General features: G+C 31.0%; 1 protein-coding gene across 1 annotated transcript in view; it reads right to left on the reverse strand.

The window, feature by feature from the left end:
• Positions 1–17,489, reverse strand: part of LOC129228043 (THO complex subunit 5 homolog B-like) — a 41,578-nt gene extending 24,089 nt beyond the window's left edge. The window contains exons 1-10 of the mRNA XM_054862673.1: positions 17,278–17,489; positions 14,435–14,569; positions 11,108–11,221; positions 8,708–8,805; positions 7,571–7,646; positions 6,223–6,293; positions 3,458–3,572; positions 2,454–2,586; positions 2,289–2,363; positions 248–291 (exon numbers count right to left, since the gene is read on the reverse strand). Of these exons, the coding sequence (XP_054718648.1) occupies positions 248–291; positions 2,289–2,363; positions 2,454–2,586; positions 3,458–3,572; positions 6,223–6,293; positions 7,571–7,646; positions 8,708–8,805; positions 11,108–11,221; positions 14,435–14,569; positions 17,278–17,376 (960 nt within the window). The 5' untranslated portion in view covers positions 17,377–17,489. The remainder of the gene's footprint in view (positions 1–247; positions 292–2,288; positions 2,364–2,453; positions 2,587–3,457; positions 3,573–6,222; positions 6,294–7,570; positions 7,647–8,707; positions 8,806–11,107; positions 11,222–14,434; positions 14,570–17,277) is intronic.
• Positions 17,490–18,594: the final 1,105 nt, after the last annotated feature.

Here is an 18,594-nt window from a genome sequence, read left to right on the forward strand (position 1 = left end):
CTGCCAAAAGAAAAAAAAATGCAATGCTAGAACAAATATAAGTTAAGATTTATTTGAAATACAGTGGACGGCAGTGAAATATGAATCAACCACTTTAATAAAATCGTTAAAAACAGACCAAAATCCAGCTTTATTAAATTATCTGCTTTATTGAATCAGCTGCTTTATAGCATAAAAGAAATGATTAGAACAAACGTGATTCATATAAGCAGCAGCCACTTTACAAAGTTAGACTAGAAAAACTTACCAGATCAACATTCTCTTCTTGATCTGATTCGCCACTTTCTTCAGCTGAAAAAAAAAAAATCACACATACAATTTTACAGCTGTCAAACACAGCATTTATACAAAATTTATTGGTTAAAAAAAATCACGAGAAATATGTAAATGTATATTGCCAATATTACACAGGTGACGGTTATGAATCACCTGTATTCAATACCGCAGTCACAGACTTTATTCTCAATATTCTCTCTATACATATATATATATATATATATATATATATATATATATATATATATATATATATATATATATATTAAAATTGGCAACTACACAAATTTCTCAAAAGCACACAATACAAAATTTACAGGCCAAAAATAAAAACCTGTTTCAATAATGCATGAAAGAAATGAAAAATTTAAATAATTTAATGTTAAACAAAATGTTTCAACCCATTTCCACAAAGTCTAAAAAAAAACATAATACTATTTATTTTGCTTTTTCCTGTTAAAACATCTAATGTTGTTCTGTTTTACTGTCACTTAAATCTCGTTAGAAATAACTTTTTTTGGCTGCAATTCTTTCTTAATTTTATCGGCAGCACCATATCCAAAAAGAAAAAAAGTTAATTATCAATCCATTAGTTGCGAAAATATTGCAGTTTTGTATAAAAGCATGTGTCACAGTTGATACTTCAACAACCCTGCCATGGTTCTGTTCTTTGAACTGAGCAAGTTCCGATTTCCAGCATAGCTCCAATCCCAAACATGCTGAATTCAGGGTCCTGAAAGGCATTAGCAATATTTCTGATATGGACACAGTTTACAAGTGCTGCTATGAATTTCTAGAACAAAAACTTGCTTTTCTTCACATTAAATGAGATTGGACCATTCCTGGTAGTCACACCCTAATAAATCTTAATGCATAAAATTGAAATTCAAATCTTCATTTTCTGAGATGAAATGAAGAGGCTCTGAGGTTTATGGTTAATCCACTCTGAGAACCACTCTGAGGCTTATGGTTAATCCACTTGATAAGCTTGATTGGTAGAAATGAAGAATTTGAATTTGTCAATGAAGAGTGCTAGGCAATGACATTAATGTAAATTTGTCACTGCCTAACATTAGGAAGTTGTTCCGGAACACATTTGCTTAATTAATAAATTAGACAAACTTAGAGTGCCTGAATTTTTTTTTCTTTTTTAAACCAAATTTGTGGTAAAAAATTCTATAAACAGATTATAAAAGATTCCGCAAAAAGATTTCTGCAAATCCATGTATCGTTGAGGACTAACTTATCAAAAGGGAACATATCCATTTTCTAAAAATGTTCAGGAGGTGAGAAAAACAAATAACGGTAAGAGTAAAATAGTTTTATCAATTTCTCTGGGTACAGAATTGATCACAAAAGCACAGCAAATCATGGCCCAGAGTAAGAAATGTTAGAGTAACAAAAAAAACAAGGAGATATCGCCATCTTAATTTTGGATATGTGCCCTTTTGAACAAAAACCTGCATGTTGAGAATTCCAATATATTCTCTTATTGAAGTATAATGAACCTAAAAGTAGTGGATTAAAATTTAAAGAGTTTGGACATGTGTTCCTTTGGATCTATAAGTCTTCATATTACATATTCTTTTAGGATATGTCCCCTTTTGTTCAAAATAAAACGTGAAGAAGACGAATGTTACCTTTTAAACACAAAGTCACATTTTACCTTAAATAAAATAGTTTTACACATTTGGACTTCTTGAGAGTAAATTATTTGATAAATGTCATCTGAAAGATTTAGAAAATATCATAAAATGATTTTTTCTAAAAATTAGATATGTTCTCTTTTGATAAATTACTCCTCAACTATGACAGTATCTCTTTTCTATACTGTCATATATTTAAGTATTTCATATGATGCAGAAAACACTAGGTCAATTTTTATGGTATAGTTTACATATTCTCTATATACGGATAAGTACAATGATTGATATCTAGTCATATTTGCTGACTAATTTAACAAAAGTTTGATTGAACATTTTCATGCAAAGAAATAAAGAAAATTATATTACATAAATCTTCTGTTTTCAGCTGCAAATTTTTAGCTTCATCAATATTTCCTTCAATAGCAATTTGTATTTTTCTATCTAAGAATAAAATATATATGCATAAGCTCTTAATATTGCATCTCTTGTAAAGTATGCAGGGAAAAAGAAAGAAAATAATAAAACAGTTACCAAGAGATTCTCTGTATGCACAAGCATGGAGATATAAGATATAAAGTGGTTTTGGTAAAAATTTAGCAGCTTTGTGCTTTACATGCATTGCTTGGAAAGGCATCCCGAGCTTGCTTTGAAGGGGTTCGGCAGCCTAGAGTGTGAAAAAAAATATAAAAATATAAAAGTTAGCTTATACAAACAGTATAATATTTGTACTATTCCAGGAGTGTCCAACCTAGAGAACGTGGGTCACATTCGGCCCGCAAACAGTTTTTAACAACAGTTTGCTGGGTCCATGGAAAGCTTACAAACTGCAAAAAAAGTGTTTTTCTTTTTTTTTTAAATTGAATAATACAGCAAAATTTCATGGCAAGGAATATTAATACAAGTGCTCAGTTCCATTTTAATTGTCACATTGCTTGAATTCCATTACAATGAAATTTCCGCTGCAACAAATAAAAGTTGGAATCCCTCAAACTTCATTGTAACAGGATTTAACAGAATACTTTACGTATTCTGTTTGGTGTTTGCAATACAAATACAGTTCAAATAAACACCTTTTAAGTATTTTTTAGGAAAACTAAGTCTAGAAAACTATCACTGAACTTTTAAAAACAGATTTGTGAGAGAGGGTCTAGCGCTAACTAAACCACCTGAGCTGAAGTATTATTGAATTGTTGGCACACCTCTCCTTCAAAAATTTACAATGGGGCTCTATAGTAAAAAAGGTTGGAAACTCCTGTACTATTCAACAGATGTTAAATGTAAATAATAATTTATATATTTCAAAAAGGTAAGACAATTTTTATTTATTTTTAAAAAGGCAAGTTGGTTTGAGGTTTTATTTTTAAAAAAGTCCCCCCCCCCCTCTCATTTAGCTTTGAATCAACAGAACTGTTTTCAGGCGACATGAGTTAGTGTTCACATCTATTAATTTTTAAAACAAAAAGTATTTTTTATGTTGAGTAAAAAACTGCTTAGATTACATGGAGTTTTATGAATATGAAACTATTTTTACATACTTCAATGATAGATTGTAATGTAGGCAGAACATTAGACAACTGATCCTTCAGTTTTTTAATTTTCTGTTTATGTTCCTCCTTCGCAATTTCTGCTTCCTTCAGCTTCAAAGCAAATCTATAGAATGAAAATAAATACAAGTAAAAGACTGGAGTTTAAAATGATTAGCAATATTTTATTTTTGAAAAGTTTTAAATAATTCATTATGCATACAAAAGGATTAATGTGAAACTGTGAAGCATTTTTAAAAGTGTTGAACGGAATTTCTTCAATTTGTTTATAAATTTACAAAAGGTCAGAAAAGAAATTTTTTGCCAGAAACCATTTTTTGGCAAATGCTTGTTTTGTTTAAACACTGATATTTTGAGAAATCTTATAATTCCCTGTTTTTTTTTTTTTTTTTTTTTTTTTTTTTTTTTTTTTAATTATAGGTCAAATACAAACAAATCCAAAAAGGGCGAAAGTGAAGGCCCAGCATAAAGTCAAATTGTTACATGATAAAGAATTAAGAACAGATAATAGATATACAACAAAACAATAAAAAAAAATTTCTGCTGAAGAAAAAATATGGTCATTTTAATTTTGCTGATCCACAACTTGGATTTTCCTAGTGCTTGCAGACTTTTTTTTTAATCTTTAAAAAAATGGAAAAAATAAATAAATAAAAGAATGAAAAGAAAGAACAGTCAAGAAAAGTTATTAGGTAATGCAATTTACCAAGACGCATGAAAAGTTACTAATCATTCTAGCTACTTGTTGGCTATCATGTGAATCCATTAAATTTGGCAAAAGATACTTGTAATCTCATTTTCATTTTATTTCTGCTCATTCATTTTAAATCTTTTATTATCATATTAACTTCTAAAATTTAAATTTCTTTAACCTGTTCCTTAAATGTAAACAATTACAGTATCTTTTCATTTCATTAATTATTTTTGAAAGTAAATATTTGGACTACTACTTCATCTCATCGCTTATGAAATTAATTTGCAACGTTTATCCCCAATAGGAGCCATATTCCTGGCGGATTTGGTGCCTTTTATTGATCCCCAAGCAGTTTCAGAAATTTTTCGTGTCCAGAACAGTAGGTTCGTTCAAGTGTGTGTGTGGGGGGGGGGCATTTTTCAGCATAACCCCCTCTAAAATGTTTTTTTGTATCCGCCCCGTTCTCAGGATGGCAGCTGTTACATGCAGACTGTGCATACAGGCCGGGTCAATTTCTCCCCCTAAGCCTAATACGCAATTTCGGAAAGTACTCATTACATAATAATGGATAAAATATACACTTAACGTAGAAATGAAACCATTATTTAATACATAATAAATAATATCAACATTTCAAGTATAGCAAAAAATTTGATGAAAAAAATTAATATTTAACAACAAAAATACAAAATTTATTGTTTTTTAATGTAACTAAAAGTATGAAAATTAGACAATATCTTTTGTACAAAACAGGAAAAATATTAGCGCTTAATGTTATGAAAATGTTTGAAAAATATTGTAACAATTAATTTTTAAAAGCCGCACGAAAAATTTCAAACTCTGGATCAATGCACAGTGCACATTTTACACTCATAGGTAGTGTTTTGTCTTTTATTGTGCTGTGAGCAAACTACACATCTCTGGCTAAGTTCTTTATCTTCTTTTTCAGTGTATGATTTTGAAAAGTAACTGACTGTATGAAAAACTCCAATGATTTATAGTTGTTTCACTATCGCTTGAAAGATCCATAGTTCGATAACCATTTGTTTTGCACTCGTGGCTTCCTTAAGTTGTTTTCCACCTCTAGCTCAGCAACTTCCTATTCCAGGCTGAAAAGTGCTAATAAGCTCAAAACTGCTGTCCTCGTTTGGAATGACTGAGCTGGCGGTGTATTTCATGCATCCATAGATGGATTAGCCATAAATTTAGATCATTTCCTCCTTGGAAAGATAGCGTGTTCACCATGGCTACACAAATGAATCTAAAAGTAAAACCCCTTGCTAGAATATCTCCCATGAAATCCCATTTTAAAATGGAATCAAAACTAGAAACAACTACATTAAAATGAGTATGTGTTTTAGTTTTCACTTGCTAGCACAGGTTTATGTTTTCTTTCACGAAATCCAATAAATCACAGACACTTGATGTTCCCCATTCTGATGTCAGAGAGAGAAATACTAATGATCAAGACCAATCATTCGAATGGAATATGGATAAGTAACGCCATCTGATAGTAAACATTTTGTTCCAAAACCAAAATGCAAACTAGAGTCCTTCAGATGGCTGCGTTGCATTCGCCGTAACCCAGGCAAACATTTCGTCCTGAACGGGTTAATGATAATGCTAGAATGACCCAAAAGTTTCACACTATTTAAAAAACAGTTTTAAATGAACCGGGAAAGTTGTAGAAAATTTATTTGAAAACAACAAAAATAAATAATAACAATTTTTGCTATTGGAGTTTTTGCAAGAGTTTGTTCAGCAATTAGGAAAAATATATCCCTATTCTAATTACAAGGATATCGTAATGTACCTTCATAGTTTCATTTTTGTGTGGAGTCTCTTAAAATTGGCTATAGATGAGCTCAATATTCAATTTCACAGAAAACAAAACATTGAAAAGCATTACATTATGTAGATGAAAAAGCTGAAATGCCCGATAAAATAACGCGGCAAAATTTTACAAAAAAAAAAAATCACTATTGAATAAAACATTCAAGAAAAAGAGTGAAAAATTAGTACCAAAATGTATTGAACATTAAAGTATTTTCAAACTGCTTACTGTTTTCGTTGCTCCAATTCCCACATGAGACGAGCCATGGTCAATTCATGAGGATCGACTTTCGTAACTTTCTAAAAAGAAAATCTATTTTAAAATTTTGTTTTTTAATTTTAATTGCACATACAAAACAGCTCTTTTTTTAATATTAAGATAAGGGGAGTGAAGAACATACAAACTTGCATATACAGTACACATGGGCATACATCACATACAAATGCACTTGCATACATCAAACTTCTTTAAACAAGTAAACATTATTTTAGTACTTAGATTCCTTTCAGAATTTTACAGCATAAAATATAAGCGTCTAGTCTTAGTGCAGTTAAATAGGGAAAATATTAAACAATATATTGCCACGTGTCCATCAAAAAATGTTGAATGACCTTTACACAATATAAATAAAATTACAGTCGAACTCCCTTATAACGAGCTCGAAGAGACAGCAATATTTGCTTGCTATAACAGAGTGCTCATAAAAAACAAGTTTGAAAATTTGAAAAAAATTTCACACACATTTGCTTATTATATTTATTATTATCATTATTTCTGGTTAATTTGCTTTGAACTGCCTTATTGTTGGATTGTATTCATCTTGTGCACAAGAAAAAATGGATATCCATCCCTCTAACTTTGAAAAAAGGATAAAGTTTTTCTGCACATTAAAAGCGATTGACTAAGTTGAAGGTGCTTATTCTTCAGTTAAAGCTTCAAATTCTTTACATTCATCATTATCGTAGTCACTTTCATAATTTTTTTCATCTGTATTTGCTTGAATTCAAGCTACAATATCCTCGGAAGTATATCTCAGAAATGATAACACTGGCATCAACAAATACTTGACTTTCAAATGCTTCTCACATCCACAAATTTAAAAAAAAAAGAGCCGTCGTAATTTTTCTCAGGATTTCTGATTCATCACTAACTTTCAGTTGACTTCAGAGGGTCAAAGGAATTTTTCTAAGATAGGATAAGCTGTGTTGGAAGTCATATCAATAGAAATTTTATGAATCAAAGAAACATTGCTCGCTTTAAGCGGGCTAGCTCGTTAAAGGGGAGTTATACTCCCATAGACTTAACATTGGACCAACCAAATCATTCTGGTTTCCGAGCTAAACCTGGTTCTTGTTAAATCAGGGCTCATTATAAGAGAGTTTGACTGTATAGGAGAAACAACTTTCCTAAAAAACTTCCCTTTCTTAAATTAACTACGTCTACCAAGAAATTTGTTTAGTTAATTTTCATCTTCACACACACACATTTACTGGCATCTTAATAAAACACAATGATAGGTAAAGATATAACTTTACATACTAAAATAAGTAAATAAATAATATAAATTTTTTCTTACAGGATTTGAAATACTTTCAGGAGCATCTTTATAAAATTCATCAACTGAAACTAGTTCAATCTCTTCATCTTTTGATCTGGAGAAGAACAACATAACTGTATAAGTCTAGTTCAAGATTTATACAAATATGATATTTTTTCCCCCTCTCTATTTGGAACATAAACTTATGTGTACATTTTTAAAAATTACACAAAACAAAAAGTGTTTATGCAGGATTACAGCAATGCTAATAAAACAAAAATTTGCAAAAATAATAAACACATTTTTGGAGTATAAGGCTTTTTTTTTAAATACAGAAAAGGCTTTGAAATTAAACTCTAAGCAGAAGATACAAATCATTCTTTGTTCACAGAATTAACTTCTTATTTACAGTTCACTGAAAAAAAAAAAAAAAAACTGAAAAAGAGAAAACAATAGCTGAAATAAGGTTGAAATCACTGAAGATGAATGTAATTGATGTATAAGAGGTAGGCTGAAATTAAAGGCTCAAATTCAAACATTTATAACATCCAAAATGAAAAGGATCTAACGATATTTTTAACTTGCAAATTATTTGTTGATTTGGTAATAATGTTGTGGAGAAGTAGAAAGCTTTTTGCAAATCAGTTTTGAATTTTGGCCATGCTTGAAGTTAATTTTAGCCAAAAAGCTACAAGAGAATTTCAATGAGTAGATTGGAGAAAAACAATCCTTTAGAAAAAGGTAGCATTCACTGTTCTTAAGGGTCCAAGTCAGTTTTATCAGTTAGTTCAATAGGAGTCATAAATCAGCCCACAAGATGAAATCTATATTATCAGGTTTTAAGCCGAGTTCAAGAGCTCTTTAGCAAAAAAGTTAAAATTGGAGAAAAAACGCTTTAGCAAAATTATGAAATTTCGGAGATTAATAAATATGTTTACACAACTTTCTAACTGCCTCAATGTGCTTCATCTCCAGTTAAAAGCTAAAGTTTGAAAAAAAAAAATTGAGAAGAAATGTGGTAAAGTTTGCAGATTTTATTCAACAGTGTTAAATGAAAATTCTTTCAAAAGCATAAAAAAACGATTTGCAAAGGAGCAAGCTTTTCCTGTATTGAAAACAAAATGTTTTCTTAAATGAATTCTCTCACTGAAGAAAACAAAAAATACTGAATTTTACCTGAATTCAAGGCACTTAGTAACTTCCTTTTGCAAATGTGTTACTTCATACAAAAGATTCTGATACTGAAGATTCAGAGCATCAACTTTCTGCTTTCTCTGAAAGAAAAAAAGGAATGCTTTAAGTAAAATAAGACTTTTACTTGAATATTCTGGAGGGAAGGAAAATATTTGAAACATTAGAGCTATGAAAAAAATCTTATGTTGTAAAACAATGCATTTATTTTTCTTTGTGAGACATTAAAGCAAGCAAGATTTCAAGTAAAGTCATTTTCAACCATGAAAAAACTATTTTAGATTTTAAGAAAATATGCTCGCTTTCTACAGAAAAACGAGTGGAGTGCATGAAATGATAGAATTCTACATAAAATATTGTAACAGTTGAATACGTAAAAGCCGTTTGCAGAAAGTTCCAAAAATAATTTTTAAAAAATTCTTGATTTCCCCAAGTTTTTATTCTTTATCATATCTTAAATTTGTTGATTGTGTAGAAATGGTTTTTCTACAACACATGAAAATCACATATTTATTATTAATCACAATGTTTTAGTTGGTATACTAGTCTCATAGCATTCCAACTGCATATAATTTAACATTTTTTATGTATGACACATACTCAAACAGGGTGGCGACAGGAACTGTGAAGAAAAGTTCCCTGACTTTTCCCAGACTAAGTTCACCAAATTTCCCTGATTTACGTTACCAATTATAACGGTTTCCTTTCTTTGCTCTACTTGAAATCCATTGTATGTTTGAATAAAAAGCAGTATTTTAAACGTTTTAAGTTGTGTAAAGTTGATGAACTAAAGATATATTTTAAAAAAATGCTACTTTTTTAACAAAACGGTAAAAAAAAACATATCAAGTCAATTTTTGGGGGGGAAAAAACTACAAAACAGTACATTAAATTTTTTCTACATGGAAAGATTATAAAAATTAAAAAAAAAAAAAAACCTTTACTTCCAGAGACCACTTAGCATAAGAATTTTTAGAAACTATTAAAATCACTCTTAAAAACATATGTGTATTTATGGTAGAACTAAAAAGTAATTTAAATTATTTTGAACTAAACTTTCAAACAGTATAATAATTGTTGCAAGTATAACAAGTAATAGTGAAAGAATAGAAGTAATGTAGTTGTTCTTATATAACTAATTGACATATTTATGCAAAACAGATGAAAACTTTTGACATCCATTCATAGGGAGCTTTTCTCTAATCAAGAACATAGGTTTTAATGAATGAACACAGCGTTTTAACAATAAAAAATAAAGATATTTACTTAAGTACACAAGTTTACTGTATTTCAAATGATTTAAGTATGTAACCATTGAAAGCGTGAAAGGAAATTTTAAGCTAGGTAAAATAAACAACCTAACAGACACAGAAGCAATCTTTAGGAAGTTCATCCTGCGGTTAATAAGTAAGATTCAATACTTTGACGTTGAGGAAAAAAGATGCACAAATATGCGGCAGTGTATAATCGCACCTCATTAATTATATATTTTTTTTGAACAGATAATTGCCGGAAAATGCGTAAGGAATTAGGATACTTGATTTTGTAAAGCAAAAAAAAAAAAAAAAAAAACCTTCATAAAATCAATTTTCCCTGATTTTTCATTATTTTTCGAAATTCCCTGATATTTCCCTGATTAATAAAGTTCCCTGACAAACTTCCCTGATCCCCCTAAAGTTTCCCTGATCTGTCGCCACCCTGTCAAACATATACTCTTTATTCAGTAAGTTACCACCCTACAGCCAGGGCTAAGGCAGAAATACATGATATACACTGCCAGCTCAGTCAATTCCGGCCGAGGACTGCAGTTTCGTGCTTATTAGCACTCATCAGCCCGGTGTAGGAGTGACTGAGCTGGAAGTGGAAAACCTCTTAAGGAAACCAAGAGTGCCAAGAGTGTTTAATCTCATAAACAAATGATTAAATATTGGAAAGTTTGTTACAATTATAAAGTTGATGAAACACATATCTTTTAGTTAGTTAGTGTTTCGTCCTTTCTTTGACTTACTGAGAAGATCTGTTTTAATTGTTAATTCTGTTTATTAGTTGATTGTGAAGAAAAATGTAAGAATTTCTCATTTATTCCTTTCCTTTTTTTATTGTGCTTACTTCCGGTGGAGGTGCCCAGCATTCTCAAATATTTTGCGAAGAGCTTGCACCTCCAGAGTCAACACCCTTGTATCAATGTAGTTCCAGTTCTTAATCATGAATTCCTGTTATTTTTTCTATGGCACTTTAGTTTGCAAATTTAATGCGATGACTAATTTTTTACACATAAACTTGCATTTTAGAAAATTTTTCTTGAACACATTTAAAATATATTTTACTAGGACTTTGATTTTCAATAAATTAAATGGTTTTAGAACAAATATTTATAAAACTCACCTCGTTAACTGCATCACGGGACTTTTTCCATTGATGTTTGTCCAGTCGATTAAGTTTTTTTAAGCACATAACCAGAAGACAAATATCAGTCCTGTGGTCTTCAATGCTAGCACTCTAAGAAAGTGAAAAAGTAAATTATTACACAGGAAAAACTTAAGCACAGTACAATGTAAATGTGCAAGATGTAGATTTATACAGTTAAACACATCATTTTAATGTTACCGATGCTAATAATTTTGTGAAGAATTTAAATATATGATCCAAAATTACTATGAAAGGTACGTCTTGAAACCTATTAGACCCCTAGTCAGCATAATAAACATACACACACATACCTTATTAGGATAATAAATGAACCGCTTGGCAAACGATAAGAAACAATGAATTTCAAATTAAGGTAAAACATGCCTTTTACAGGCATTCAATCCTAAACAAAAAAAAAAGGACAATGTAGGGTGCTGCGCCATTATTTGGCTGCAATCCAATGCACCCTAATTGTTTCATTATCACTAATTATAAGCAGTGTTTGGCTTTTGTCGGATGTCTTTTCATCCATAAGCTCAATATTTTTTGCATTGAAAAAGGCGTTCCCTGTAACGCCGAAACACGTGTCTGCTGTAATTGGCAAATTTGTGCTTTTTCTAACGTTGTTTGTCTTACTTTACTGTTCAGCAGAAAGGTATTTATTTATCTTATTTTTTTATTTTAATGTATGAGGAATTTGAAACTGTACTTTTTGAAGATAATGTTGGTGTAAATTTATACAGCTGATGGGAAACCAGGGTTGGTATATAAACTGTTTTTTTTTTTTTTGAAAAAACAAACAAACAAAACACAAAAAAGTTTTTTTGGTTTAAAACAGGTTTTTTTTTTTTGGTTTAAACCGGCTTTATTTGATTTTTATTACTATCTGTAAGAAAAACAATTTTATTTTAGAGAAATCATGAAGATTTTATGAATTAATTGTTAAGAAATGTTATACCTAATTTATGTTATATATTCGTACCTAATTTCTTCGTAATTAATTAAATAATTAAGAGTAAAATCTTGTAATTTCATTTTCTCATACTTAGAGATTTCTATAGGAGAATATTGTTTGAAAATCTTTAACTATTATAAAAAATACAATACGTAATAAGGTCTTGGTATAAATAATCAAAGAAATAATGTACTGTGATAGTTCAGACATTATTCATTATAAATAACCAAGAATAAGTTCTTGCAAATTAATTTCCTCATAATCATAGCTATCTACTAAAAAAAAATCATGCATTTTTACTTTTTTCTATATCTATACTAATAATATAAAGCAGTAGAGTTTGTTTGTTTGAACGTGCTAATAGGAACTACCGGTTCGAATTGAAATTCTTTTTGTGTTGAATAGTCCATTCATTGCGGAAGGCTATAGGCCATATAACAACATGTTATGACTAATAGAAGTGGAGCAGCAATTAAAAATGTATGAAAACGGGAAAATTGATATTATTGTACAAAATGCTTGGAAAGGATCTGGGTAGCCAGGGTGGCTCGACCTGAAACCGCGGGTTTTGCGATCAGTGTGCGTAGGTTTGTGTCAGCCATGAAGCAAATCTCGAGGGTACTTTTCAGAGAAAATCCTAAACGATGCCAAAAATGGTTTGTAAAAAAATATATATATATATATATATGTACATACATTTCACTGTCTTATTTTTCTTATTAATCTATACTAATAATATAAAGCTGAAGAATTTCCTTGTTTAATCATGCTAATCTCAGGAACTACTGGTTCGAATTGAAAATGTCGTTTTGTATTGAATAGTGCATTTATTGGAAAAGGCTATAACCTACTAAGGTTTTTTTAATTAGCTGAAGGCTATTTTAATTAGAAAAGTTATTCAATGTTTTATGTGATTTTTAGCAGTTTTTAATATTTTTTACAACACAGACCCCGAACCAATTGTGCCAGAAAAATATTTTCTGTACTAAAATGTAGGAAATTTCTTTTTAAGTATGATGAAAAAAAAGGGTTTTTGCAAATAGAGCATTTTTGTATTTTTTATGCATTTTTGGAAAAAACCTTTATTTTGCATTTTTTTCTAGCTTTAATTTTTTCTAAACTAAAAAGTATAAAGGCCTCTTTCCTACGCAATAGTAAAGCCCTTCTTCAGAAAAAAAAAAAAAAGTTTTAAAACATACGCAATATTTATTTTTTTACATTTTTTTTAAAATGCGGAGCATGGCACGGCTTCCAAGCATAGTCGAAGTTTTGTCAATCTTCAATTCAGGATGGTCATTACACCATGGCCATGTGATCCAACTGCAGAGCTTGATTTTGCTTTTTTTTAAATTTTCCATTTAGGAATTTTATTCATTTCTCCAATCCCCTGGTGTTTTCCAAAGTGCACAGTGCCTTATCCTTAAACTAAAAAAATAGTGGCTTGCTTTTTTCTGCCAAGAGGAAAGTTTGTTTCATGATTTTCAGCTCTTAAAACTTGGTCTTTTATTTCTGGGCAAGTAATGTTTTATTAAAAAAGTATTTTTAGGTCTCCTGCCACTTCTGGTAAAAGCTCTAATGCTTGAAATGAGAAAATAGCCTAAGGGAACGCTTGCTCCCGCAGCCCTCTGAGCGATTTCTGTGTACGAGGGGAAGATGTTTTTCGTATGTGTGTTACTTAATTCAGGTATTCAGTTCAACCAGGCTGATATAGTCCCATGTCGTCCTTGATGCTATTGTACAGTAATTAGAAATCAGTGTCATAATGGGTAAAGTTCAATTCAACACTACACTTCCTCTGAAAAAAAAAAAAAAATCCAACTTTTTTTTTGAAATTTTCAGTATAAGAAAAATTTTGAAAATAAATTTTCCCTTCCTGAAAATTGTGAAGAAATAAATATGATAACATTTTCAAAGTTGTTGACCAGTCAATTTTTAAAGTAATTTTAGCAGTCAATAATATCAGTTAGCAACTTAAATAAAGCAGAAATTGTGAGACAAAAACAATTTTCTATTCACATTGACTATTCATTTTACTCATATTTTAGCATGAAGAATTTCTGACACCAGTTAAAAACATTCTGCTTACAACACTCTTGCGTATAATTTTATTAATGTTTGATGCTGAACTTAACTATGTGAGAGTTGTGGTTATTGATGACAGTCTTCTGTCCATGAAGTTAGAAGCTTTTGTCAACAATGTTTGAATGATTTTTTAAATTCTTTTTTCAAAGTGTTAAAAACTTGAAAACAGTTTTCTCAAACAGTATTCTACACATATGAACACAATACATGTTTCTCGTCTAGCATGCAATTAAAAGTTTTGCAACAAAACTCAATAATGAACAAACCTTATCTCCATTTCGCTGTTTTGCCAATAATATTGAATGAAAATGCTTTCTTATTTTATCACATGTTTCTTTAAACTTTAAATGACAATCTTCAATGGTCTCTGCTTCTTCTAAACGGAAACAGTCAATGTTCACCTATAAAAATAAAAACTAAAATTATATTGGCAAATAGGCAATGAAATTAATGACAATTGGATATAAATCAGGGTAGCCATGGACAAGCTATAAAGCAGGTGATAAGAGAGCCCCAAAATTGGATACAAAAAAATCCAAGTTAACAAGTTGAAAGTGTAAATTTGACTTCTAAACAGTCTGAACAAATTGTCCTTTTGAGACAATATTTGATTTTGGCTCCCAATTTTCCAAACTTAAGTTTGGCATCCTGCAGTATTGACCAGGGCTACGGAGTTCTGATTCAAGGTAAAGGAGTCGGAGGCTTTTAAGTTCTAGGAGTAGGAGTTAGTCATTTTCACACGTATATCAAGGCTCAAAATAAACAGTGGTCCACTGGTTCAGGACCACAAAAATATCTATGGGACCAGCAGAAGATAGGTTGTAGTGGTCCATGGGGCTACTTGTGTTAAGTCTTCGTCATGTTTTCCATTCAAAAATTTTAAGCATCACATTATTCAATATAGCAAATAACAAAGATTATATTTTGTTGGCTAAATTTCCTGACTAGCTGCAGTGTTGAAGAAAAATGCTTGCTGTTCCCTACCATTCCCCAGTCACCCAGACATGTTTATTGAAAATTGCCGATTGACTATTTGTCATGATAATTAATTTTACTTTTCACATTTGAGGCAGTGAAGCAAAGGAAAATAAGGGGCAAAATTAAAATTTTGAAGATAACCAGTAAAAGATAATAGGGGAACCTCCCCTCTGTTTTGAGGCAATAGATGTTATTAGTAGCTCTGGTGGGTGCTGCTATACATTTTGATTTAGAAAAAAAAAATCCAAAGAAAGGCTACCTAGGATTTAAAGGTGTTATATGAGAATTTTTCAAACATTCCTTTACTTCTCACAGCCTCATTTATCTTTTTTTCCTTAATATTGCCTTATTTGAAACCAGGATGCAAGAATGGACCAGTAAAAGTGACGATGGACCAGTGGAATTGTGGAATTACCATAGCTAGATAATATAGATGCACGCGTGCAAATACATTTGATGCTGTGCAGATACCCATTTGGTTCTGATACATTTGATTTTGGTTGTGTATTGATGTGAATATCCTTGCTGGTTTTGTCCTCCTATGCTACTTCCAAAAGCTTCTCCATGAACCCTGAATTGTCTTAGTTAAAACATCTTACTTCTGTCAATAAAAAGTCCAGTAAGTTTCAGTACCCAGTTCATGTCGATTTTCATTTTTGCAGACAGCTATGTGCGCAGATATTTTATATTTTTATCTTACTAAGGTAATTACTGGTCTGTGCAGAACCAGCGACTGTTTTTAAAAAATTTCTACACCTGTACATAAAAAAAAACCTGAATTTACTTAGCATTGCTAGAAAACTGGTTACAATAGACTATTGGCAGTCATTAATTATATTTCTCAGTAGTGGTTAGTAGGGCTTAAACACATCCATAATCATTCGCATTACTTCTATGATTGGATCTTCCTTCACTAACAAATCAGAAAAATCATTTGCCACTGTCAAAGAATATCTAAAACTTACAATATATGAAATATTTTGGTTGTGTATTGATGTGCGTATCCTCCCTGGTTTTGTCCTCCTTTGATACATCCAAAAGCTTCTCTTCCGTAAACCCTGAATTGTCCAAGTTAAATTATCTTACTTCCAGCAACAAAAAAGGATCACACAAAGCGTCTCTAGTGACCAAAGTTCACTTATTAGCATGCTAAAGTGTAATTCCCAGCATGTTATCTGCGATCTCAGGAATTTGGATTTTGAAAAAGGCAAAAATGTTCCGTTTGCAATGATGCTACTGCAACATCAATCAAAGTTAAATCAGTGCAAAACAAAACAAAGCCGCCAAATTTTAAACGGTATATCAAATCAATGTAAAATATCTACTATGGTCATTTTGTAAAACCTTCAGACAGGGGCGTGCACCGGGGGGAGGGAGAGGAGAAGGTGACCGAGATATTTAAAATGAGGGCCAAAATATAGGTAAGGATGTAGAAGTAATCAATATGGAGGAGTTGGTTGGGTTTAAAAGTTGTTTGTGACCGGCCTCAAAATTTCTATGCATGCCCTTGCCTTCGGATGGGGATATTTAACAAGATTTTTTAATTTAAATTTTCAACTGTCGACAATTTGGGTTTTAGTCGATGAGATAATACATAAGTACCCAACGTTAAAAAAGAGATTTCTTCATGAAAAATAATTCTGGACAATTCCAAGCCGCTAAAGCCATTCAGCGATTCAGTCGTTCTGCTAATGTTTTTCAGAAAAATACAGGTGTCTGGGGTGAGAATGTTTGTTTTGTGACAAACATTGAACTTTTCAGCATTTTCAGCTTTGGGATAGTAATGAATATGATAAGCAATACAAAGATAACGAGATTACGACATCCAGAGTTTCGTCCTTCTTGTGGACTAATCCGCCAGGAATGGCCAATAACCAAGCTAGGACAAGTGTCCTCCCATTGACTACCAGCCGAAAGTGCAGTGTGTGGATGCTGAAACTAGGCAACAATGTCAACTTTTTTGGCGCCCTAAAATCTATGCCCTAATATATTTCGGAATGCCGGATTAAAAAAGACAGTGTTCAAAAAGTCGCGATGGCGACAAAATTTCAACTATCAAAATAGCAACATGATTTGAACATCGAATGATTTAGAGTTATGAAAACCATAACGTATGTAAAAATGTACTTACAGAGGCTAAAGATAAAATATTTGGCCGGGCATGATGAGTTTTCACACGTTTTACTTTTTTCTCTCTAGTACTAGACTCTTGTTTCTCTCTTTTGTTCATTTTAGAAATCAGATTTCCCAAAACAATCTTCAAAATATCCAACACAGATCAGGAAACAATAAAAGTGATTTCAATTTTTCAATATTTTAATATACCATCATGTTTGTTTACGAGAGCCGAAGGCGAAGGCGGACATTAATTACAGCTAAATCCTGGCGATTTTTACAGGGAAATTTACGGCAACCTTGACATTTGGCGACGCAATGGTTTGGCGCGCAAACAAACGGTAGAAGGTAGATACACGAGGGGGCCTGAGGATTTAGGTGATTGTGAGGTACGTTTTAATGATTAATTTGAATTTATGTTTCACAAAAACAAAAATTAACTCTTGAAATTTGTAATGTTGCAAGTTTCATTTGTTATTTCAACGAATATTTATTCAAAAACTGCCTAATGTCTTGCAAAATGGTTTCGCTCGATCTTGCATGTCATAAATGTGATTTGATGTCAATAACATGTTACAATGTATTTAATATTGAGCTATTGAGATGAAATGATTAATTTATGTATTTCTCTTTCTTCAAAGTGATCTCGTAATGGTTTGGCGCTCGTGAACATGAGAACAAAGAGGATTTTGCTTTGATTCATAAAGGAAACAAACAATGGTACAATTTTATTCATATTTTAATTAAAGCATAAGTAAACTTAGATAACGGCTTGTAATTCAGTGTAGATTTCATATTAAATCAACTAATTTCTAAAGAAATGCATCTTAATAGTATCTTACAAAACGGTTTCGCTCAATGATGAACGTCGTTATTATGGATATGAAGTAAATAAGGATTTGATTTCAATAATTTCTTGCTATGGACTTAATACTTTGCTCGTTAGACGAAATGAGATTTCTCTGTTAACTAATAACTATTTCTGCAATAGTTATTATATTTAGCTTCCTATATAGTGTATCTGTTTCATTTGAGTAAAATTGCAAAGTTACAGATAGGAGCAAAATATGGTATTTTCTAGAAGAAAAATAATTTATGCATTTTTCTTTTTCAAAATGCAGGTACCTATTGACCAAATTATGTTTTTAAACAGGAGTATATTCATCTGATGCAGATTCTTACCTTTTTGAATTATAAAACAGTTATCAAACAATCATTTTTTTCCTTCTAGCTTTTGCTATTTAATAGAATTCTGTGTAACGGAAATCTCAAATTAAATAACTCACTCATCATCCTTTAAAAGATCTGTCAATCATGCTTTTATTGCTGAATT

This window comes from Uloborus diversus, chromosome 8 (genome assembly GCF_026930045.1).
Source record: "Uloborus diversus isolate 005 chromosome 8, Udiv.v.3.1, whole genome shotgun sequence".
NCBI classification, from domain to species: domain Eukaryota; kingdom Metazoa; phylum Arthropoda; class Arachnida; order Araneae; family Uloboridae; genus Uloborus; species Uloborus diversus.